This window comes from Phyllobates terribilis, unplaced genomic scaffold (assembly GCF_046119375.1).
Source record: "Phyllobates terribilis strain yellow unplaced genomic scaffold, ASM4611937v1 Scaffold_3__8_contigs__length_932513732, whole genome shotgun sequence".
Lineage (NCBI taxonomy): Eukaryota > Metazoa > Chordata > Amphibia > Anura > Dendrobatidae > Phyllobates > Phyllobates terribilis.
In genome coordinates, this window is record NW_027362763.1 from 21,983,107 (window position 1) to 22,006,976 (window position 23,870).

At 47.0% G+C, this 23,870-nt stretch overlaps 1 protein-coding gene across 4 annotated transcripts in view; it reads right to left on the reverse strand.

The window, feature by feature from the left end:
- LOC141258718 (uncharacterized) overlaps nt 1–22,086 on the reverse strand; it is an 83,282-nt gene extending 61,196 nt beyond the window's left edge. For 3 of the 4 annotated variants that reach the window (XM_073673752.1, XM_073673751.1, XM_073673749.1), the window contains exons 1-2: nt 21,932–22,086; nt 21,212–21,346 (exon numbers count right to left, since the gene is read on the reverse strand). In XM_073673752.1, the coding sequence (XP_073529853.1) occupies nt 21,212–21,286 (75 nt within the window). In that variant the 5' untranslated portion in view covers nt 21,287–21,346; nt 21,932–22,086. The other variant, XM_073673750.1, reaches the window with a different exon arrangement.
- Between the last annotated feature and the right edge of the window lie 1,784 nt (nt 22,087–23,870).

Below are 23,870 nucleotides of genomic sequence, written 5' to 3' on the forward strand. Positions count from 1 at the left end.
ATCGAAATATATAAGAGTTTACCTCTCCACTCAGCAGATAATAGAAATATAGAAGAGTTTACCTCTCCGCTCAGCAGATAATAGAAATAAAGAAGAGTTTACCTCTCCGCTCAGCAGATAATAGAAATATAGAAGAGTTTACCTCTCCACTCAGCAGATAATAGAAATATAGGAGAGTTTACCTCTCCACTCAGCAGATAATGATAGAAATATAGAAGAGTTTACCTCTCCGCTCAGCAGATAATAGAAATATAGAAGAGTTTACCTCTCCACTCAGCAGATTATAGAAATATAGAAGAGGTTACCCTCTCCACTCAGCAGATAATAGAAATATAGAAGAGTTTACCTCTCCGCTAAGCAGATAATAGAAATATAGAAGAGTTTACGTCTGCACTCAGCAGATGATAGAAATATAGAAGAGTTTACCTCTGCACTCAGCAGATAATGATAGAAATATAGAAGAGTTTACCTCTCCACTTAGCAGATAATGATAGAAATATAGAAGAGTTTACCTCTCCACTCAGCAGATAATAGAAATATAGAAGAGTTTACCTCTCCACTCAGCAGATAATGATAGAAACATAGAAGCGTTTACCTCTCCACTCAGCAGATAATAGAAATCTAGAAGAGTTTACCTCTCCACTCAGCAGATAATAGAAATATAGAAGAGTTTACCTCTCCACTGAGCAGATAATGATAGAAACATAGAAGAGTTTACCTCTCCACTCAGCAGATAATAGATATATAGAAGAGTTTACCTCTCCACTCAGCAGATAATGATAGAAACATAGAAGACTTTACCTCTCCACTCAGCAGATAATAGAAACATAGAAGAGTTCACCTCTCCACTCAGCAGATAATAGAAATATAGAAGAGTTTAAGTCTCCACTCAGCAGATAATAGAAATATAGAAGAGTTTACCTCTCCACTCAGCAGATAATAGAAATATAGAAGAGTTTGCCTCTCCACTCAACAGATAATAGAAATATAGAAGAGTTTACCTCTCCACTCAGCAGATAATAGAAACATAGAAGAGTTTACCTCTCCACTGAGCAGATAATGATAGAAACATAGAAGAGTTTACCTCTCCACTCAGCAGATAATAGAAATATATAAGAGTTTACCTCTCCACTCAGCAGATTATAGAAATATAGAAGAGGTTACCCTCTCCACTCAGCAGATAATAGAAATATAGAAGAGTTTACCTCTCCGCTCAGCAGATAATAGAAATATAGAAGAGTTTACCTCTCCACTGGGCAGATAATGATAGAAATATAGAAGAGTTTACCTCTCCACTCAGCAGATAATAGAAATATAGAAGAGTTTAGCTCTCCATTCAGCAGATAATAGAAATATAGAAGAGTTTACCTCTCCATTTAGCAGATAATAGAAATATAGAAGAGTTTACCTCTCCACTCAGCAGATAATAGAAATATAGAAGAGTTTACCTCTCCACTGGGCAGATAATAGAAATATAGAAGAGTTTACCTCTCCACTGGGCAGATAATGATAGAAATATAGAAGAGTTTACCTCTCCACTCAGCAGATAATAGAAATATAGAAGAGGTTACCCTCTCCACTCAGTAGATTATAGAAATATAGAAGAGTTTACCTCTTCGCTCAGCAGATAATAGAAATATAGAAGAGTTTACCTCTACACTCAGCAGATAATAGAAATATAGAAGAGTTTACCTCTCCACTCAGCAGATAATAGAAATATAGAAGAGTTTACCTCTCCACTCAGCAGATAATAGAAATATAGAAGAGTTTACCTCTCCATTTAGCAGATAATGATAGAAACATAGAAGAGTTCACCTCTCCACTCAGCAGATAATAGAAATATAGAAGAGTTTAAGTCTCCACTCAGCAGATAATAGAAATATAGAAGAGTTTACCTCTCCACTCAGCAGATAATAGAAATATAGAAGAATTTACCTCTCCGCTCAGCAGATAATAGAAATATAGAAGAGTTTACCTCTCCACTCAGCAGATAATGATAGAAATATAGAAGAGTTTAACTATCAGCTCAGCAGATAATAGCAATATAGAAGAGTTTACCTCTCCACTCAGCAGATAATCGAAATATAGAAGAGTTTACCTCTCCACTCAGCAGATAATAATCGAAATATAGAAGAGTTTACCTCTCCACCCAGCAGATAATAGAAATATAGAAGAGTTTACCTCTCCGCTCAGCAGATAATAGAAATATAGAAGAGTTTACCTCTCCACTGAGCAGATAATAGAAATATAGAAGAGTTTAAGTCTCCACTCAGCAGATAATAGAAATATAGAAGAGTTTACCTCTCCACTCAGCAGATAATAGAAATATAGAAGAGTTTACCTCTCCACTCAGCAGATAATAATAGAAATATAGAAGAGGTTACCTCTCCACTCAGCAGATAATAGAAATATAGAAGAGTTTAACTATCAGCTCAGCAGATAATAATAGAAATATAGAAGAGGTTACCTCTCCACTCAGCATATTATAGAAATATAGAAGAGTTTACCTCTCCACTCAGCAGATAATGATAGAAATATAGAAGAGTTTAACTATCAGCTCAGCAGATAATAGCAATATAGAAGAGTTTACCTCTCCACTCAGCAGATAATAATCGAAATATAGAAGAGTTTACCTCTCCACTCAGCAGATAATAGATATATAGAAGAGTTTACCTCTCCACTCAGCAGATAATAGAAATATAGAAGAGTTTACCTCTCCGCTCAGCAGATAATAGAAATATAGAAGAGTTTACCTCTCCACTCAGTAGATAATAGAAATATAGAAGAGTTTACCTCTCCGCTCAGCAGATAGTTAGAGAAATATAGAAGAGTTTACCTCTCCACTCAGCAGATAATAGATATATAGAAGAGTTTACCTCTCCACTCAGCAGATAATAGAAATATAGAAGAGTTTACCTCTCCACTCAGCAGATAATAGAAATATAGAAGAGTTTAAGTCTCCACTCAGCAGATTATACAAATATAGAAGAGTTTACCTCTCCACTGAGCAGATAATGCTAGAAATATAGAAGAGTTTACCTCTCCACTGAGCAGATAATCATAGAAAGATAGAAGAGTTTACCTCTCCACTCAGCAGATAATCATAGAAAGATAGAAGAGTTTACCTCTCCACTCAGCAGATAATCATAGAAAGATAGAAGAGTTTACCTCTCCACTCAGCAGATAATAGAAATATAGAAGAGTTTACCTCTCCACCCAGCAGATAATCATAGAAACATAGAAGAGTTTACCTCTCCACTCAGCAGATAATAGAAATCTAGAAGAGTTTACCTCTCCACCCAGCAGATAATAGAAATATAGAAGAGTTTACCTCTCCACTCAGCAGATAATAGAAATATAGAAGAGTTTACCTCTCCACTCAGCAGATAATCGAAATATAGAAGAGTTTAACTCTCCACTCAGCAGATAATCGAAATATAGAAGAGTTTACCTCTCCACTCAGCAGATAATCATAGAAAGATAGAAGAGTTTACCTCTCCACTCAGCAGATAATAGAAATATAGAAGAGTTTACCTCTTCGCTCAGCAGATAATAGATATATAGAAGAGTTTACCTGTCCACTTAGCAGATAATGATAGAAATATAGAAGAGTTTACCTCTCCGCTCAGCAGATAATAGAAATATAGAAGAGTTTACCTCTCCACCCAGCAGATAATAGAAATATAGAAGAGTTTACCTCTCCACTCAGCAGATAATAGAAATATAGAAGAGTTTACCTCTCCGCTCAGCAGATAATCATAGAAATATAGAAGAGTTTACCTCTCCACTCAGCAGATAATAGAAATATAGAAGAGTTTACCTCTCCACTCAGCAGATAATAGAAATATAGAAGAGTTTACCTCTCCACTCAGCAGATAATAGAAATATAGAAGAGTTTACCTCTCCACCCAGCAGATAATAGAAATATAGAAGAGTGTAGCGCTGGCGTCCCTGCCCTCTGCTAGGCAGGGACGCTGCTCCCCTCACCGCTCTGCTCCGTGCCCGGCGTCCTCTCCCCGCTCTGCTGTCAGCGCGCGCTCCTTCCCGGCGTCCTCCTCCCGCTCTGCTCTCAGCGCGCGCTCCTTCACGGCCGCTGTGCTTAGGGCGCGCGCGCGCGCGCGCGCTCGCTCGCTCCCCTCCTCTTAAAGGGGCCGCGCGCGCCGTCCTAAGGAGTCCCCGGCCAATGGCCGGAGGACTTCATCATATATAAGGCACCTCCTCCAAAATGGAGGTGCCCGAGCAATGTTGTTTGCACCTGTGTCTCACCTGTGCTTCAGCCCTCAGGTCCCGTTGCCAGTTACCTGCCAGTTACCTGCCAGTTTCCTGCCAGTTTCCTGCCAGTTTCCTGCCAGTTTCCTGCCAGTTTCCTGCCAGTTTCCTGCCTGATTCCTGCCTGATTCCTGCCTGAATACTTGTTACCTGCCTGCCTGCCTGAGGTCCGACGGTCTGCCTTACAACTCCGGTCAGTCTGTCTATGGACCAGCTTGCCCGCTCACCTGGGAGCGCTTCTCCGCTACCTGCCTGCTTGCCAGCCCGGAGGCTCCGTTGTCACGTGCTGTGACCACCAGCTATCTCAGAGACTCTTGCCCGCTCACCTGGGAGCGCATCTCCGTTACCTGCCTGCTTGCCAGCCCGGAGGTCCCGTTGTCACGTGCGGTGACCACCAGCTATTCCAGAGACTCTTGCCCGCTCACCTGGGAGCGCTTCTCCGTTACCTACCTGCCTGCCAGCCCGGAGGTTCCGCCGTCACGTGCCGTGACCACCTGCTATTCCAGAGACTCTCGCTTGCTCACCTGGGAGCACACATCTACCATCTGCCTGCTAGCCTACCCGGAGGCTCTGCCATCACAGGTCGTACCTACCCCTTACCCAGAGACTGCCCTGATCACTTGCCGTAACTCCCTGTCCGTTCACCCAGAGACTGCCACCCGCTCCCTTACAAGGGCCGCCCCCTTGTATAGTAGCTCAGAGGTTCCGCCTCCCGGACCCGTTACAGTTTGCTCGGGCCATGGAACCCGGTGGCACCCAAGCTCCCTCGCTCACGGACCTGTGTCATGAACTGTCCCGTCAAAGGTCCCAACAGGAGTCCATCCTGGGTCACCTGCGGAATGTCAATACTCGCCTGGACACTCTGACTGCACCACCTGCAGCCACTGCCAGTACCATGACTCGCAACCCGGCAGCTCCGCTACCCACTAATACCATGGTAACCTATCCCGGTCCCCGGCTGTCTGCACCTCCTCGCTTCGGAGGCGACTCCGTCCAGGCTCGGGGCTTCATAAATCAGTGCACCCTGCACTTTGAACTTTTGTCCCATCAGTTTAATTCCGACCGGGCCAAAATTGCCTTTATCATGTCCCATCTCACCGGGGAGGCCCTGGCCTGGCTAAATCCTCTATGGGAGAGAGGAGACCCCCTGGTGTCCAACTTGCCTGCTTTTCTCTCGGCTTTCCGGAAAGTCTTCGACGAACCCGGACGGAAGACCTCATCCGCATCCTCTCTGCTACGCCTCCGTCAGGAGGGTCTCACCGTGGGCCAATATGCCATACGGTTCCGCACCCTTGCCTCGGAGCTGGCCTGGGATAACGACGCTCTGGTATCCGTCTTCTGGGAGGGTCTGTCCGGTCGTATTAAAGATGAACTTGCTGGTCGGGACATTCCTACCTCTCTCGATGATCTAATAACCCTTGCCACCCGGATTGACCTACGGTTCCAGGAGCGTGCCAAAGAGGTCACCCGTGAGAGAAGGATTCCACGTTTAGCTCCTACTTTCCAGAAACCCGTCATTCCCTCCATCTCTCCCCAGGTACACTCTCCTGAGCCTATGCAGGTCGACCAGACCAAGATGGTCAAAACCCGTCAGGACTCACGCCGTGCCGAGGGGAGCTGCTTCTACTGTGGCAGTAAGGAGCACCAGATCCGTGCCTGCCCGGAGAGGTCGGGAAACGCCTGTGTCTAGGTTCGCTCAGAGAGGTCCACCTAGACAAGAATAAATCCTCTCCATCCCTGCTGTTGTCAGTTTCGATCATCTACGGGGAGAACCGTTATTTCGAACTAGCCCAACTTGACTCTGGAGCAGCCGGGAACCTTATTTCACAGTCCCTGGTTGAGAAATACCGCATCCCCACCAAACCTCTGGCTGTACCCTTGTCTGTCGCTGCCGTGGATGGGGGCCTCTTACCTCGCCCCATTCAACTCATCACCGAATCCATTACCCTGCAGGTGGGAATGCTGCATTCTGAAAGTATCTCCTTTCATGTTCTGCCTGGACTCTCTCACGCCCTCTTGCTAGGTCTGCCCTGGCTCCAGAGACATGCACCCGTGCTAGACTGGCAAACCGGAGAGGTCCTTCGCTGGGGACAAGACTGTCATAAAACCTGCCTGGTTCCCGTCCATCCCGTCCGTCCCTCTCCTACCCCAGCTAATCTACCTGGACTTCCGATTCCTTATTGGTCTTACGCAGATGTCTTTAATAAAAAGGAGGCAGAGACATTACCACCACATAGACCATACGACTGTCCCATCGATCTACCCGGTACTACTCCTCCCCGTGGGCGTATCTATCCTTTATCCGCTGCTGAGACCCGGTCAATGTCCGAATATATTGAGGAGAATCTGGCCAGAGGATTCATCCGGAAATCTACCTCCCCGGCGGGAGCAGGCTTCTTTTTCGTCAAAAAGAAGGACGGCTCTCTCCGTCCCTGTATAGACTATAGAGGCCTAAACCTGATCACGGTGAAGAATAAGTATCCCCTTCCGCTCATTCCAGAATTATTTGATCGTCTGAGGGGGGCTAGGATCTTCACCAAACTGGACCTTCGTGGGGCGTACAACCTGGTCCGTATTCGTCAGGGGGATGAATGGAAGACGGCATTCAACACCCGGGACGGCCACTATGAATACCTGGTAATGCCCTTTGGTCTCTGTAACGCTCCTGCCGTCTTTCAAGAGTTGGTCAATGACATCTTCCGGGACCTTCTCTACTCCTGCGTAGTGGTGTACCTGGACGACATCTTGGTCTTCTCTCCGGATCTCCAGACTCACCGGAGGGACGTTCGTCAGGTCCTGCTCAGGCTAAGGCAGAACCATCTCTACGCTAAATTTGAGAAGTGCCTCTTTGAGCAGACCTCGCTTCCGTTTCTGGGCTACATTATCTCTCAGACCGGCCTACAAATGGATCCTGAGAAACTGTCTGCCATCGAGAAATGGCCCCGACCGGAGGGGTTGAAGGCCATTCAGCGATTCCTGGGCTTCGCCAACTACTACCGCCTCTTCATACCACACTTCTCTTCCCGGACGGCCCCAATTTCTGCGCTCACCCGTAAAGGTACTAATCCCAAAGAGTGGCCACCCGAAGCAGAGGAGGCCTTTCTTTCCCTTAAACAGGCCTTCTCTTCCGCCCCGGTGCTGCATCGCCCAGATGGCAACAAGCAGTTCTTCCTGGAAGTTGACGCCTCCTCCTCTGGAGCCGGAGCGGTACTTACTCAAAAATCATCTTCCGGGAGGATGGTAACTTGTGGCTTCTTCTCTAAACTCTTCTCCTCCTCTGAGCGCAACTATTCCATAGGAGACCGAGAGTTATTGGCCATCAAACTGGCATTGGAGGAGTGGCGTTACCTGCTCGAGGGGGCTCTTCACCCGGTAATAATTTACACTGACCACAAGAACTTGGCTTACCTCCAGCATGCCCAGAGACTTAACCCGCGCCAAGCCCGGTGGTCCTTGTTTTTTGCTCGTTTTGATTTTGTCCTTCATTTTCGCCCGGCTGACAAAAACGTCAAGGCGGACGCCTTGTCTCGGTCCTTTCTGGTGTCTGATCTCGAGGAGGATCCGAAACATATCATCGATCCCGCCAGAGTAATGCAGGTGGCTCCCGTGAGTCTAAATCGTCTTCCTCCTGGTAAGACGTTCGTACCAGTACCTGATCGGGAGAAGATCCTACACTGGGGTCATTCGTCTAAACTAGCTGGCCACGCCGGTCAGAAAAAGACCCTCCAGCTTATTACCCGGCACTACTGGTGGCCTAACCTGCACAAGGATGTAATAGACTTTGTTTCTGCCTGTGTGTCCTGCGCCCGCAACAAAGTTCCGAGACACCTGCCGGCCGGCCGCCTCCTACCTCTGCCAGTACCTGCTGCCCCCTGGCAGCATATAGCGATGGACTTCATTACTGATCTGCCCGTCTCTGCCGGTTGTACGGTCATTTGGTTGGTTGCTGACCGCTTCTCCAAGATGGCTCACTTCATTCCAATGCCAGGTCTTCCGTCTGCACCCGAGCTGGCTAAAGACTTTATCCGCCACATCTTCCGTCTTCATGGCCTGCCCCGTCACATCGTGTCGGATCGTGGGGTACAGTTCACTTCCCGTTTCTGGAGAGCCACTTGTAAATTGCTGGACGTCACCCTGGACTTCTCCTCCGCTTACCACCCACAGTCTAATGGTCAAGTGGAGCGGATCAATCAGAACCTGACCAGTTACCTTCGGCACTTCGTTAATGCCCACCATTCTGACTGGGTGGATCTCCTGCCATGGGCCGAATTCTCGTACAACAATCACGAGAGCGAGTCTTCCTCCAAATCCCCGTTTTTTGTAGTCTACGGTCAGCATCCTCGGATCCCGTTTCCCGTCTCCACCTCGGCGGACAATCCGGCTGCGGAATCTCTTGTTAACAAATTTTCCTCCATATGGGAGAGTACCCGGTCCGCACTCCTTCTGTCATCCGAGCGTATGAAAAGACACGCTGACAAAAAACGTCTGGACCCTCCTCAATTCCGCCCTGGGGATAAAGTCTGGCTCTCGTCCAAATATGTCCGGCTCAAGATCCCTTCCTATAAGTTAGGGCCTCGGTTCATCGGCCCACTGGAGGTCATCAGTCAGATCAACCCGGTGGCCTATAAATTGAAACTCCCGGCCAACTTACGGATCCCTAACTCCTTCCATGTGTCTCTCCTCAAACCTGTGGTGCTTAACTCTTTTTCCAAGTCTACAGGTACGCCTCCTGCTCCGGTTTCTGCTGAGGACGAGTTTGAGGTAGAGAACATTCTTGCCACCAAAAGGGTAAGAGGAAAGACCTTTTTTCTGGTAGATTGGAAGGGGTTTGGTCCTGAGGAGAGAACGTGGGAGCCCCGGGAGAACATCCATGCCCCTCTCATCCTAGCTAAATTTCTGTCTGGCCTAAAAAAGGGGGGGCCTAAAGGGGGGGGGTACTGTAGCGCTGGCGTCCCTGCCCTCTGCTAGGCAGGGACGCTGCTCCCCTCACCGCTCTGCTCCGTGCCCGGCGTCCTCTCCCCGCTCTGCTGTCAGCGCGCGCTCCTTCCCGGCGTCCTCCTCCCGCTCTGCTCTCAGCGCGCGCTCCTTCCCGGCCCCTGTGCTTAGGGCGCGCGCGCGCGCGCTCCCCTCCTCTTAAAGGGGCCGCGCGCGCCGTCCTAAGGAGTCCCCGGCCAATGGCCGGAGGACTTCATCATATATAAGGCACCTCCTCCAAAATGGAGGTGCCCGAGCAATGTTGTTTGCACCTGTGTCTCACCTGTGCTTCAGCCCTCAGGTCCCGTTGCCAGTTACCTGCCAGTTTCCTGCCAGTTTCCTGCTAGTTACCTGCCTGATTCCTGCCTGAATACTTGTTACCTGCCTGCCTGCCTGAGGTCCGACGGTCTGCCTTACAACTCCGGTCAGTCTGTCTATGGACCAGCTTGCCCGCTCACCTGGGAGCGCTTCTCCGCTACCTGCCTGCTTGCCAGCCCGGAGGCTCCGTTGTCACGTGCTGTGACCACCAGCTATCTCAGAGACTCTTGCCCGCTCACCTGGGAGCGCATCTCCGTTACCTGCCTGCTTGCCAGCCCGGAGGTCCCGTTGTCACGTGCGGTGACCACCAGCTATTCCAGAGACTCTTGCCCGCTCACCTGGGAGCGCTTCTCCGTTACCTACCTGCCTGCCAGCCCGGAGGTTCCGCCGTCACGTGCCGTGACCACCTGCTATTCCAGAGACTCTCGCTTGCTCACCTGGGAGCACACATCTACCATCTGCCTGCTAGCCTACCCGGAGGCTCTGCCATCACAGGTCGTACCTACCCCTTACCCAGAGACTGCCCTGATCACTTGCCGTAACTCCCTGTCCGTTCACCCAGAGACTGCCACCCGCTCCCTTACAAGGGCCGCCCCCTTGTATAGTAGCTCAGAGGTTCCGCCTCCCGGACCCGTTACAAAGAGTTTACCTCTCCACTCAGCAGATAATAGAAATATAGAAGAGTTTACCTCTCCGCTCAGCAGATAATCATAGAAATATAGAAGAGTTTACCTCTCCACTCAGCAGATAATAGAAATATAGAAGAGTTTACCTCTCCACTCAGCAGATAATAGAAATATAGAAGAGTTTACCTCTCCACTCAGCAGATAATAGAAATATAGAAGAGTTTACCTCTCCACCCAGCAGATAATAGAAATATAGAAGAGTTTACCTCTCCACCCAGCAGATAATAGAAATATAGAAGAGTTTACCTCTCCGCTCAGTAGATAATCATAGAAATATAGAAGAGTTTACCTCTCCGCTCAGCAGATAATAGATATACAGTACAGACCAAAAGTTTGGACACACCTTCTCATGTAAAGATTTTTCTGTATTTTCATGACTATGAAAATTGTACATTCACACTGAAGGCATCAAAACTATGAATTAACACATGTGGAATTATATACTTAACAAAAAAAGTGTGAAATAGCTGAAAATAGGTCTTATATTCTAGGTTCTTTAAACTAGCCACTGTTATAGCAGAAGATGAGGCCCCTCAAGTCAAAGGCCCCATCTATGCTATATAAGTCTGAAAGTTACTTTAGGTCAAAAAAACACCAGCTATGAATGTTCCTTCTTGAATCAATAATGCGTCCTTGCCAGTCATCAGAATGTATCTGATTTAATGTGTCTAATTCAATGTGTCCGATTGAATGTTTCAACACAAGCACGAGAATAGAAGTTAGTCTTTGTGTGCTAAAATTGTATAATCAAACCATATATGGTAAATCCGTTTCCTGCCTTCAGAGTGAATATAAAACCCATGCTTTGTAATAAAGTTTAGAGCTTGTTTGACACACATCCTGTCCTGTGTCTCACTCTCTCTCCGATATAATAATCAAAAGGATAGAAGACTCAGAATGCAGTGACCACAGCTGGCGCCTCGAACAGGGACCTTGAGTTAATCTACCCAAGGGTGCTCGACTGGTCCGAGACGTGGGACGAGTGAAGCTCTCTGTTGGTGATATATACAGCGCTGAGGTAAGAATAATTGTTATATTCTACCTAATTATATCACTGCATAGAAAAGACTCCCTCACCCCCCGATCGGTCGGCTCCCCAGGTTATTCACAGATTGTTGTCTGGCTCAGGTCCCTTTGAACCAGTAGAATCCCTCAGATAAATTGACAGTCCTGCCTTCTATCCTTTGGAGAATTTAAGAATGAAAGTATGGATCCAATGATTGTGTTGTGGGTGTGTCTCGGAATTGATGTTTTTGGTCTGTTTTTCTGGCTGGCGTATAAGTCCTGGAAGGCTAGTAGTGGAATGGTTCAGAAACCTTTGTGGCCCATTGTCTAAGTGACCATTGTCTAAGTGACTGAGGAGTCTCTTCTAGGTAAGAAGAACCGAAAAAAATGGGGAACCAATATGCCAAGGAAGGCATTATAGCCAAAGACTTAGTAGTACGCAGAGAAGGGAAACAGGCACTGATTGGAATTGACAAAATATTGTGTAAAGCGGGAATGAATGAGAATGGAGAGATGAATGGAGAGAAATGGAAATCCTTCTTTAACTCCTATCATGGATGGCTGAAAGATAAGGGTCTGTTAGGGACAGTGGATGTATGGATGAATGCATGCGCTTATTTTAGGGTGATTAATGAGTGGAACAGGCTGCCATGAGAGGTGGTGAGTTCCCCTTCAATGGATGTCTTCAAACAGAGGCTGGACAGACATCTGTCTGAGATGATTTAGTGAATCCTGCTTTGAGCAGGGGGTTGGACCAGATGACCCAGGAGGTCCCTTCCAACTCTACCATTCTATGATTCTATGATTTTGAAGGAAAGATTGAAGAACTAGGAGACTGATGTTACAGACTGACAAAAACTGGAATGACAGATTTTCCTCCCTGTCCGCTCCCGACGTCACCCCCACCCCAGTATCAGAATTCCCAGGAACCTAAATGTTGGGTTTGCCCCAGATGTGGACAGCAGAACCCCTTGACAGTAGACATCTGTGTGGCATGTGGAGGACCGAGACCCCACCCAGCTAGTCTATTCCCAATGAGGACGGTAGTTGTGCCAGGAGCACCGGGAGCAGCAGCAGAAGCAGCGGGGGGGGGGATGCAGTGGTTCCAGGTCAGGAAGCTCGCACAATGATAATGTATAGACCATGGAGTCCTTCAGAGCAGTTGGCGTTGATCTCCCAACTGCCAGATCCATCCCAGTCCCCTATGGGTTTCGCTAGAATGATCACCACCATACGGGATACGTACCATGCCACTAGAATAGATCTGCAAGGGGTAATTAAGGGAAAATTGGCAGATGAAGCTCGGTATGACAGACTGACGGACGAAACTTATAAACAATATGACAGTAGAACAGGCCCTGATGTAGCGGAGGCTAATGATGCAGCAGCCGGGGTTCTGTACGCAAAAGCATGTCAAGACAGGCAAGCAGAAAAGCAAGTTACACTAGAAGATAGAGTGCAGGGGAAGGAGGAAGATCCTAAGGATTATTTCTATGCATTAAAGAAAACCTGGTCAGAAATGGGGTTCAACCCCGGGAATAGGACTAGTGAGAGGGTATTAGCAAGTGCTTTCATGAATGGACTAAAGAAAGAGATTGCAGAGAAGGTAAAAGCAAGTAGACCGGACTGGAGATCAGTGAAGGCAGAAGATTTAGCTAGAATAGCTCAGGGGGCACAGCATGACATAGCGCAGCTAAAAGGACTGCCAGAATACATATAGTAGAGACGACCCCCAGAAACAAGAGGCAGAGGACGGACTGAAGGAGGAGGACAGAAACTGTGTTACGGATGTAAAAAGCCAGGACATTTTAGAAAGAACTGTAGGACCAACCCGTATCCAAATGCTCAGAGTACGGGTCCTCCAGCCGACCAAACAACGCCCCCATAGGATGAGGGTAGCTTGCACATGAACCCCCTCATCTCCTTACCCCCAACTCCCAGTTGTATAGTGCAGGTGAACCTACCAGGGGGACATGAAATCGATTTCCAAGTAGATACGGGGGCCGACAATTCAGTAATTACGCAAGGTGATAGGCCATACACTGACACTGATTTTTCACATCATGTCATTGCCACCCCCTTCAATTCCCCATCTGTCCTGCTTCCTGTCACCAAGAGAATATCCCTGCAAATTCAAGGAGCTACTGTACATAGCCAGCTCATGGTATCTCCCCGAGGCCAATGTAATCTATTGGGAAATGATGTGTTTTCCCAATTACAAGCACATATTGAATATCATCCCGATGGCACTGTTACCATGACCCCAGGTTTAAAACCAAGTACCCTTTGCAAAATTATGTCACTAGATTTTGCCAGCATAGAAGAGACAAATGAGTTTCCCCCGATATTGGAGCAGGCTGTGCCACATGATTTTTGGGCCTCAGACAAAACAGATGTTGGTAGGTTAAGAGTTCAACCAGTAATAGTAAAATTAAAACCAGGAGCAATCTTACCTCGACAGAGGCAGTATCCCCTTAGCTCGGCTCAGGAGAATGCCATAGCCCAGCAAGTCCAAAAATTACTACACAGAGGAGTCCTAGTCAAAACCCAGTCCCCTTGCAACACTCCCCTGTTCCCAGTAAAGAAAGAGCGTGCCAGGACAACCAGCCGCATACAGAATGGTCCATGACCTCCGGTTGGTTAACAAAGCCACAGAACTTCTAACACCAGTTGTGCCCAACCCGCATACTCTTCTGTCATAGATACCTTCTAACTCTCTTTGCTTTTCAGTGGTCGATTTGGCAAATGCATTTTTCAGTGTACCATTACATCCTGACTGCCAGTACTTGCTTGCTTTCACATTCCAGGGTAGTCAATATACATGGACAGTGTTGCCACAGGGTGCCCAGAATTCACCCACAATGTACACTGCAAGTCTGCAGGAAATACTGGAGGGATGGTCTGAACCACATATCGTTGTTTTGCAATATATCTATGACCTGCTCATTTGTGCCCCCTCCAGGAAACAATGTCATAGTGCAACTATATCGCTTATGTTGTTTCTCTATCGCGCTGGCTGCAAGGAATCGAAAGATAAGCTTCAGTTTTGCAAATCTTCAGTCACCTTTTTGGGACATTGCATTACACCAGGAGCTCACCATTTGACAAATGCACGCAAACAAGCAGTACAGGCATTCACCATCCCCATTAATGTTGCAGCCCTCAGAACTTTTCTTGGACTTGTCTCCTATTGCAGACAGTGGATTCATGCCGTCTCTATTTTGATGCAGCCCCTCTATGACTGTCTTACTCCAACACCTTTTGTGCCAACACCAGAGGCAATAGACTGTTTTTATTCTCTCAAAAAACGTATTTTGGCCGCTCCAGCTTTGGGTACCCCTAATTATGAGCTCCCATTTACTCTGTACCTTCATGAACAAGCTGGACATGCAGCAGGAGTTTTAACTCAAACACACGGTGATAATCAGAGACCTGTTGCCTACTTTAGTGGCAGATTGGATGCGGTAGCCAGAGGTGCACCATCCTGTGTACGTGCTCTGCATGCTGTTGGACTATTACTCTATAAATCCGCAGACATTGTTCTTGACCACCCGCTCACCGTTCTAACACCTCATGATGTCTACACTATATTGAATCAAGTGCAACCCGCTCACCTCTCAGCAGCACGTCATCTCAGGTTACAATGTGCACTGTTAATGCCTCCCAATGTTTCTTTACAGAGGTGTACTACCCTGAACCCAGCAACTTTGTTACCTCTCTCGGATCTGAAGGAGGAGTCAGGTACTGTGCTTTATAAGGAAGATCCAAGAGAGGAAGTTCCTCATGACTGTGTACAAATGATGGCACAAGAAACGGCAGGTTTACCTACTGTATTTGAACATGAATTACAAAATGCAGATTTTGAATTTTTTGTAGATGGATCCCGTCATCAGGATGATTCAGGCACTTTCCATACTGGATATGCAGTTGTCTCCCTCAATGCAGTAATCAAGGCAGAACCAATGCTCCCACACCAATTGGCTCAAGAAGCTGAACTTAGGGCCCTAACCGAGGCCTGTAAACTAGCGGAAGGTAGTATTGTTAACATTTACACAGATTCTAGGTACGCATTCGGTATATCGCATGATTTTGGTCCCATATGGAAGTCAAGAGGTTTCCTGACGGCAGCAGGACACCCCATTAAGAATGCTGATGCGGTCCAGCAGTTAACTTGATGCACTACAACTACCCAAAAAAGTAGCTGTCATAAAGGTAAGAGCACATACAAGACGCACCGACCAGGTAAGCAGAGGTAACGCGATGGCAGATGCAGCGGCAAAAACAGCAGCCTGTAAGCCGCAATAAGGCTCAACAGTACGTCAGATAAGTGCCCCTAAAAACCCCTTTGTGTCGGAGGACATCTTATCCCAAATGCAGGCTCAGGCTCAAAAGGAGGAGGTTGATAAGTGGTTAAAGGAAGGTGCATGCCTGAATGAAGCAAATGGTGTATGGGGGAAAGGGACACGACGATGCCTTCCAAGGGCACTGTACCCAGCAGCTGCCCAGATACTACATGGGCCGACACACCAATCTAAAACGGCTGTGATGAGTGTGATGCAGAAACATTGGGTGGCACCAGGATTCTCCACCTGTATAGAAAGCCTGATACAAGGGTGCATGATATGTGCTACACATAATCAGGGTAGAGTAGTTAAAACACCACCCAAACACACCCCCCGGCCCCTCTATCCATTCCAGAGACTGCAAATTGATTATATTCAGCTGCCAAAGTCAGGATCATGGTGATCATGTGTTGGTCTGTATTGATTTGTTCTCAGGATGGCCAGAGGCTTTCCCGATTGCCAAAGCCACGGCTGCGGCAACCGCAAAGAAACTGCTTGCGGAGGTGGTCTGCAGGTATGGGGTACCAGAGGTAATTGAGAGTGACAGAGGTACACACTTCACAGGTGAAATAATGAATGAAGTCATGTGAGCTCTAGGAATTCAACAAGCATTCCACACCCCATATCACCTGCAAAGTAGTGGTAAAGTGGAAAGACTGAATGGGACATTGAAATTAAAAATTCAGAAAGCCATGGCTGAGACAGGAAAACCATGGCCGGACTGTTTACCGCTTGCTCTGTTTTCAGTAAGATACACGCCTACTAAAAAGACTGGACTCTCTCCATACGAGATATTGTTTGGTAACGTACCCAGCCTAGGGTGTTTCTATCCGCAAGCATTAGAAATGAACAACCATGTGCTAAGTTCCTACGTGACGGCTTTACACAAAAAGATTAAGCAAGTACATGATAATGTCTTCAGTTCTCTTCCAGATCCAGATCAAGACTCTAGCAGCCATACGCTGCAACCGAGTGACTGGGTGGTTTTAAAAAGACACGTGAGGAAAAGCCTAGATCCACGGTTTGACGGACCCTTTCAGGTTCTGTTGACCACAAGCACAGCCATTAAGCTAGAGGGAAAAGAGGCCTGGATCCACGCATCCCATTGCAAAAAGATACTAGGAGAACTAGCGGACAAAGAATGATGACATTGTTTATACTTGCCTGCATCCTTGCGACCACAGGTGCATGGACTATGTTAGGCACCATGGATGGAGATGACAATAGATTCATTAGACACCATCTTGCTCTAATCGATGGACTAAAGGAGCAAAACCAGACCATTGCTAACTGTTGGATATGTACACATGCCCCTGTGACGTCCACTAGCATACCCTTTCTCGCTGTCCCAGTCTCATGGGAAGAGATAAACTTTTGGGTGAATAGTTCAGATACTTTGGCCAATAATTCCACACAGAGATTTTCCTTCCTAAATCCCGCTAATTGGTTTAAAGGTATCGGTGGGTGGTTAGCTGGTATAGTGCAAGCGATTTTTCAGGTTTTACTAATGTGTCTTGCGGTTTATTTGGTTTTTAAGCTTTTTCTAATGTGTATTCAGCTTTGTACTAAAAGAAAACAGAGATTCGTATTGATAAATGAAGGAACAAAAGGATGGAATGTTATAGCAGAAGATGAGGCCCCTCAAGTCAAAGGCCCCATCTATGCTATATAAGTCTGAAAGTTACTTTAGGTCAAAAAAACACCAGCTATGAATGTTCCTTCTTGAATCAATAATGCGTCCTTGCCAGTCATCAGAATGTATCTGATTTAATGTGTCTAATTCAATGTGTCCGATTGAATGTTTCAACACAAGCACGAGAATAGAAGTTAGTCTTTGTGTGCTAAAATTGTATAATCAAACCATATATGGTAAATCCGTTTCCTGCCTTCAGAGTGAATATAAAACCCATGCTTTGTAATAAAGTTTAGAGCTTGTTTGACACACATCCTGTCCTGTGTCTCACTCTCTCTCCGATATCGTAATCCAAAGGAAAGAAGACTCAGAATGCAGTGACCACACCACCTTTTGCTTTGATGACTGCTTTGCACACTCTTGGCATTCTCTTGATGAGCTTCAAGAGATAGTCACCAGAAATGGTTTTCACTTCACAGGTGTGCCCTGTCAGGTTTAATAAGTGGGATTTCTTGTCTTATAAATGGGGTTGGGACCATCAGTTGTGTTGTGCAGAAGTCTGGTGGATACACAGCTGATAGTCCTACTGAATAGACTGTTAGAATTTGTATTATGGCAAGAAAAAAGCAGCTAAGTAAAGAAAAACAAGTGGCCATCATTACTTTAAGAAATGAAGGTCAGTCAGTCCGAAAAATTGGGAAAACTTTGAAAGTGTCCCCAAGGGCAGTTGCAAAAACCATCAAGAGCTACAAAGAAACTGGCTCACATGAGGACCACCCCAGGAAAGGAAGACCAAGAGTCACCTCTGCTTCTGAGGATAAGTTTATCAAAGTCTCCAGCCTCAGAAATCGCAGGTTAACAGCAGCTCAGATTAGAGACCAGGTCAATGCCACACAGAGTTCTAGCACCAGACACATCTCTACAACAACTGTTAAAAGGAGACTTTGTGCAGCAGGCCTTCATGGTAAAATAGCAGCTAGGAAACCACTGCTAAGGACAGGCAACAAGCAGAAGAGACTTGTTGGGGCTAAAGAACACAAGGAATGGACATTAGACCAGTGGAAATCTGTGCTTTGGTCTGATGAGTCCAAATTTGAGATCTTTGGTTCCAACCACCGTGTCTTTGTGCGACGCAGAAAAGGTGAACGGATGGACTCTACATTCCTGGTTCCCACCGTGAAGCATGGAGGAGGAGGTGTGATGGTGTGGGGGGGGGGCTTTGCTGGTGACACTGTTGGGGATTTATACAAAATTGAAGGCATACTGAACCAGCATGGCTACCACAGCATCTTGCAGCGGCATGCTATTCCATCCGGATTGCGTTTAGTTGGACCATCATTTATTTTTCAACAGGACAATGACCCCAAACACTCCTCTAGGCTGTGTAAAGGCTATTTGACCAATAAGGAGAGTGATGGGGTGCTACGCGAGATAACCTGGTCTCCACAGTCACCAGACCTTAACCCAATCGAGATGGTTTGGGGAGACCTGGACCGCAGAGTGAAGGCAAAAGGGCCAACAAGTGCTAAGCATCTCTGGGAACTCCTTCAAGATTGTTGGAAGACCATTTCCGGTGACTACCTCTTGAAGCTCATCAAGAGAATGACAAGAGTGTGCAAAGCAGTCATCAAAGCAAAAGGTGGCTACTTTGAAGAACCTAGAATATAAGACATATTTTCAGTTGTTTCACACTTTTTTGTTAAGTATATAATTCCACATGTGGTAATTCATAGTTTTGATGCCTTCAGTGTGAATGTACAATTTTCATAGTCAAGAAAATACAGAAAAATCTTGAAATGAGAAGGCGTGTCCAAACTTTTGGTCTGTACTGTATAGAAGAGTTTACCTCTCCACTCAGCAGATAATAATATAAATATAGAAGAGTTTACCTCTCCGCTCAGCAGATAATAGAAATATAGAAGAGTTTACCTCTCCGCTCAGCAGATAAAGATAGAAATATAGAAGAGTTTACCTCTCCACTCAGCAGATAATAGAAATATAGAAGAGTTTACCTCTCCACACAGCAGATAATAGAAATATAGAAGAGTTTACCTCTTCGCTCAGCAGATAATAGAAATATAGAAGAGTTTACCTCTCCACTCAGCAGATAATAGAAATATAGAAGAGTTTATCTCTCCACTCAGCAGATAATAGAAATATAGAAGAGTTTACCTCTCCACTCAGCAGATAATAGAAATATAGAAGAGTTTACCTCTCCACTCAGCAGATAATAGAAATATAGTAGAGTTTACCTCTCCACTCAGCAGATAATAGAAATATAGAAGAGTTTACCTCTCCGCTCAGCAGATAATAATAGAAATATAGAAGAGTTTACCTCTCCGCTCAGCAGAAAATAGAAATATAGAAGAATTTACCTCTCCACTCAGCAGATAATAATAGAAATATAGAAGAGTTTACCTCTCCACTCAGCAGATAATGATAGAAATATAGAAGAGTTTACCTCTCCACTCAGCAGATAATAGAAATATAGAAGAGTTTACCTCTCCGCTCAGCAGATAATAGAAATATAGAAGAGTTTACCTATCCACTCAGCAGAAAATAGAAATATAGAAGAGTTTACCTCTCCACTCAGCAGATAATGATAGAAATATAGAAGAGTTTACCTCTCCACTCAGCAGATAATAGAAATATAGAAGAGTTTACCTCTCCACTCAGCAGATAATAGAAATATAGAAGAGTTTACCTATCCACTCAGCAGATAATAGAAATATAGAAGAGTTTACCTCTCCACTCAGCAGATAATGATAGAAATATAGAAGAGTTTACCTCTCCACTCAGCAGATAATAGAAATATAGAAGAGTTTACCTATCCACTCAGCAGATAATAGAAATATAGAAGAGTTTACCTCTCCACTCAGCAGATAATAGAAATATAGAAGAGTTTACCTCTCCACTCAGCAGATAATAGTTATATAGAAGAGTTTACCTCTCCACTCAGCAGATAATGATAGAAATATAGAAGAGTTTACCTCTCCACTCAGCAGATAATAGAAATATAGAAGAGTTTACCTCTCCACTCAGCAGATAATAGTTATATAGAAGAGTTTACCTCTCCACTCAGCAGATAATGATAGAAATATAGAAGAGTTTGCCTCTCCACTCAGCAGATAATAGAAATATAGAAGAGTTTACCTATCCACTCAGCAGATAATAGAAATATAGAAGAGTTTACCTCTCCACTCAGCAGATAATAGTTATATAGAAGAGTTTACCTCTCCACTCAGCAGATAATGATAGAAATATAGAAGAGTTTACCTCTCCACTCAGCAGATAATGATAGAAATATAGAAGAGTTTACCTCTCCACTCAGCAGATAATAATAGAAATATAGAAGAGTTTACCTCTCCACTCAGCAGATAATAGAAATATAGAAGAGTTTACCTCTCCACTCAGTAGATAATGATAGAAATATAGAAGAGTTTACCTCTCCGCTCAGCAGATAATGATAGAAATATAGAAGAGTTTACCTCTCCGCTCAGCAGATAATAGAAATATAGAAGAGTTTACCTCTCCACTCAGCAGATAATAGAAATATAGAAGAGTTTACCTCTCCGCTCAGCAGATAATAGAAATATAGAAGAGTTTACCTCTCCACTCAGCAGATAATGATAGAAATATAGAAGAGTTTACCTCTCCACTCAGCAGATAATGATAGAAATATAGAAGAGTTTACCTCTCCACTCAGCAGATAATAATAGAAATATAGAAGAGTTTACCTCTCCACTCAGCAGATAATAGAAATATAGAAGAGTTTACCTCTCCACTCAGTAGATAATGATAGAAATATAGAAGAGTTTACCTCTCCGCTCAGCAGATAATGATAGAAATATAGAAGAGTTTACCTCTCCGCTCAGCAGATAATAGAAATATAGAAGAGTTTACCTCTCCGCTCAGCAGATAATAGAAATATAGAAGAGTTTACCTCTCCGCTCAGCAGATAATAGAAATATAGAAGAGTTTACCTCTCCACTCAGCAGGGAGATGATCTCTAAGGTGAGGTCGGTTATTCTTCTCTTCGTCCATGTTTGCTTCGTCATTCGGGGTAAATCTGGGTGGTGTGAAGGTCTCTGGTCTTCGGGGTCTTTATGATCGGGGGGCTGTAATCACAGGGACATCATCGTTAGTCACATCCGCAGCTGAACTCGTAGTGCAGTGACATTACAGATTATTAATAGGTATTTTACACCGGGGCATCAGGTTTCCTCCGGTTAGCGCTCAGCTTGCTCTCTCTTACAGTCTCTCAGTTTCTTCCGGCCTCATGAATATAGGGGGTCGGTGAAGACGGTTAGGGGTCTCTAATATGAGGGCACAGAGCAGGATTCCCACCTGTGTAACCAGTAAAGTCTTCCCCTGTCTGCGCTCGGCCTGGTCACAGCCCTCAGTGAGTCTTCTGGAGGAGCTGTCCACTTGGAGGCGCTATTTCTCCTCCTCAGGGGGGATCCGTGTAGTATATACTTTCCCCTCCGTATATGACGGCAGCAGTGACACACACGCAGGTGACACGGAGGCTCCTGACAGTGTGCGGACCGCGGGGAGGACTCAGACGTCTGCGGTCACAGAGGGGACACAGAGACTGCAGGGAGTGAGCAGAACACCGGCGGACACTGTGTGACTGAGGAAGAGGAAGCCATGACTGCAGCAGACTGTGTGTGAGAGCCGAGTCCTGGCTGCTGTCACCTCACCTGATACCGCAGCCGTGTGAACGCGTCCTGTGCGCAGGGCTGACACCAGAGACATCAGCTGCACCACTGCACGGCGAGACTGCAGGACCTGTGATGACGTCAGCGCCATGTGATCAGGGGCGGGGCTCTGTGGATCAGTGGTGGTGATGGAGCTGTGATGACGTCAGCGCCATGTGATCAGGGGGCGGGGCTCTGTGGATCAGTGATGGTGATGGAGCTGTGATGACGTCAGCGCCATGTGATCAGGGGCGGAGCTCTGTGGATCAGTGGTGGTGATGGAACTGTGATGACGTCAGCACCATGTGATCAGGGGGCGGGCTCTGTGGTCAGTGGTGATGGACATGTGATGACGTCAGCGCCATGTGATCGGGGGCGGGGCTCAGTGGTGGTGTTGGACCTGTGATGACGTCGGCGCCATGTGATCAGGGGCGGGGCTCTGTGGATCAGTGATGGTGATGGAGCTGTGATGAGGTCAGCGCGTTCTCCCCCTCCCCCGGTGACAGTGCAGCGCCCCCTGGTGTCCTGTCCTCAGCTGTGCGCTGTACTGGTGCTGGGCAGTCCGGCTCTTCTTGCAGATAGTGTTGGTTGTCCCTCCAGTCCTCTGCCCCATTATCCACCATTATACCCTGTACAGGCGTCTAGTGCAGCATTACACACCGCTCTTTAGCACTGCCCTTTTCTCAGAGTGTCAGCTCCTGTGATCAGGACTCCCCCCTCCTCGGTGTTATCTTCTGATATTTCTACATTTGCCGATGCTGTGACATCTGCCGGAGCTGTGACATCTGCCGGAGCTGTGACATCTGCCGCTGCTGTGACATCTGCCGGAGCTGTGACATCTGCCGGAGCTGTGACATCTGCCGCTGCCGTGACATCTGCCGCTGCTGTGACATCTGCCGGAGCTGTGACATCTGCCGCTGCTGTGACATCTGCCGCTGCTGTGACATCTGCCGGAGCTGTGACATCTGCCGGTGCTGTGACATCTGCCGGTGCTGTGACATCTGCCGCTGCTGTGACATCTGCCGCTGCTGTGACATCTGCCGGAGCTGTGACATCTGCCGGAGCTGTGACATCTGCCGGAGCTGTGACATCTGCCGCTGCCGTGACATCTGCCGGTGCTGTGACATCTGCCGCTGCTGTGACATCTGCCGGAGCTGTGACATCTGCCGCTGCTGTGACATCTGCCGCTGCTGTGACATCTGCCGGAGCTGTGACATCTGCCGCTGCTGTGACATCTGCCGGTGCTGTGACATCTGCCGCTGCTATGACATCTGCCGCTGCTGTGACATCTGCCGGAGCTGTGACATCTGCCGGAGCTGTGACATCTGCCGCTGCTGTGACATCTGCCGGAGCTGTGACATCTGCCGCTCCTGTGACATCTGCCGGAGCCGTGACATCTGCCGGTGCCGTGACATCTGCCGGAGCTGTGACATCTGCCGGAGCCGTGACATCTGCCGCTGCTGTGACATCTGCCGGAGCCGTGACATCTGCCGGAGCCGTGACATCTGCCGCTGCTGTGACATCTGCTGGAGCTGTGACATCTGCCGGAGCTGTGACATCTGCCGCTGCTGTGACATCTGCCGGAGCTGTGACATCTGCCGGAGCTGTGACATCTGCCGCTGCTGTGACATCTGCCGCTGTGACATCTGCCGGAGCTGTGACATCTGCCGGAGCCGTGACATCTGCCGGAGCCGTGACATCTGCCGGAGCCGTGACATCTGCCGCTGCAGTGACATCTGCCTGTGCTGTGACATCTGCCTGTGCTGTGACATCTGCCTGTGCTGTGACATCTGCCGGTGCCGTGACATCTGCCGGAGCTGTGACATCTGCCGCTGCTGTGACATCTGCCGGAGCTGTGACATCTGCCGGAGCTGTGACATCTGCCGCTGCTGTGACATCTGCCGGTGCCGTGACATCTGCCGGAGCCGTGACATCTCCCGGA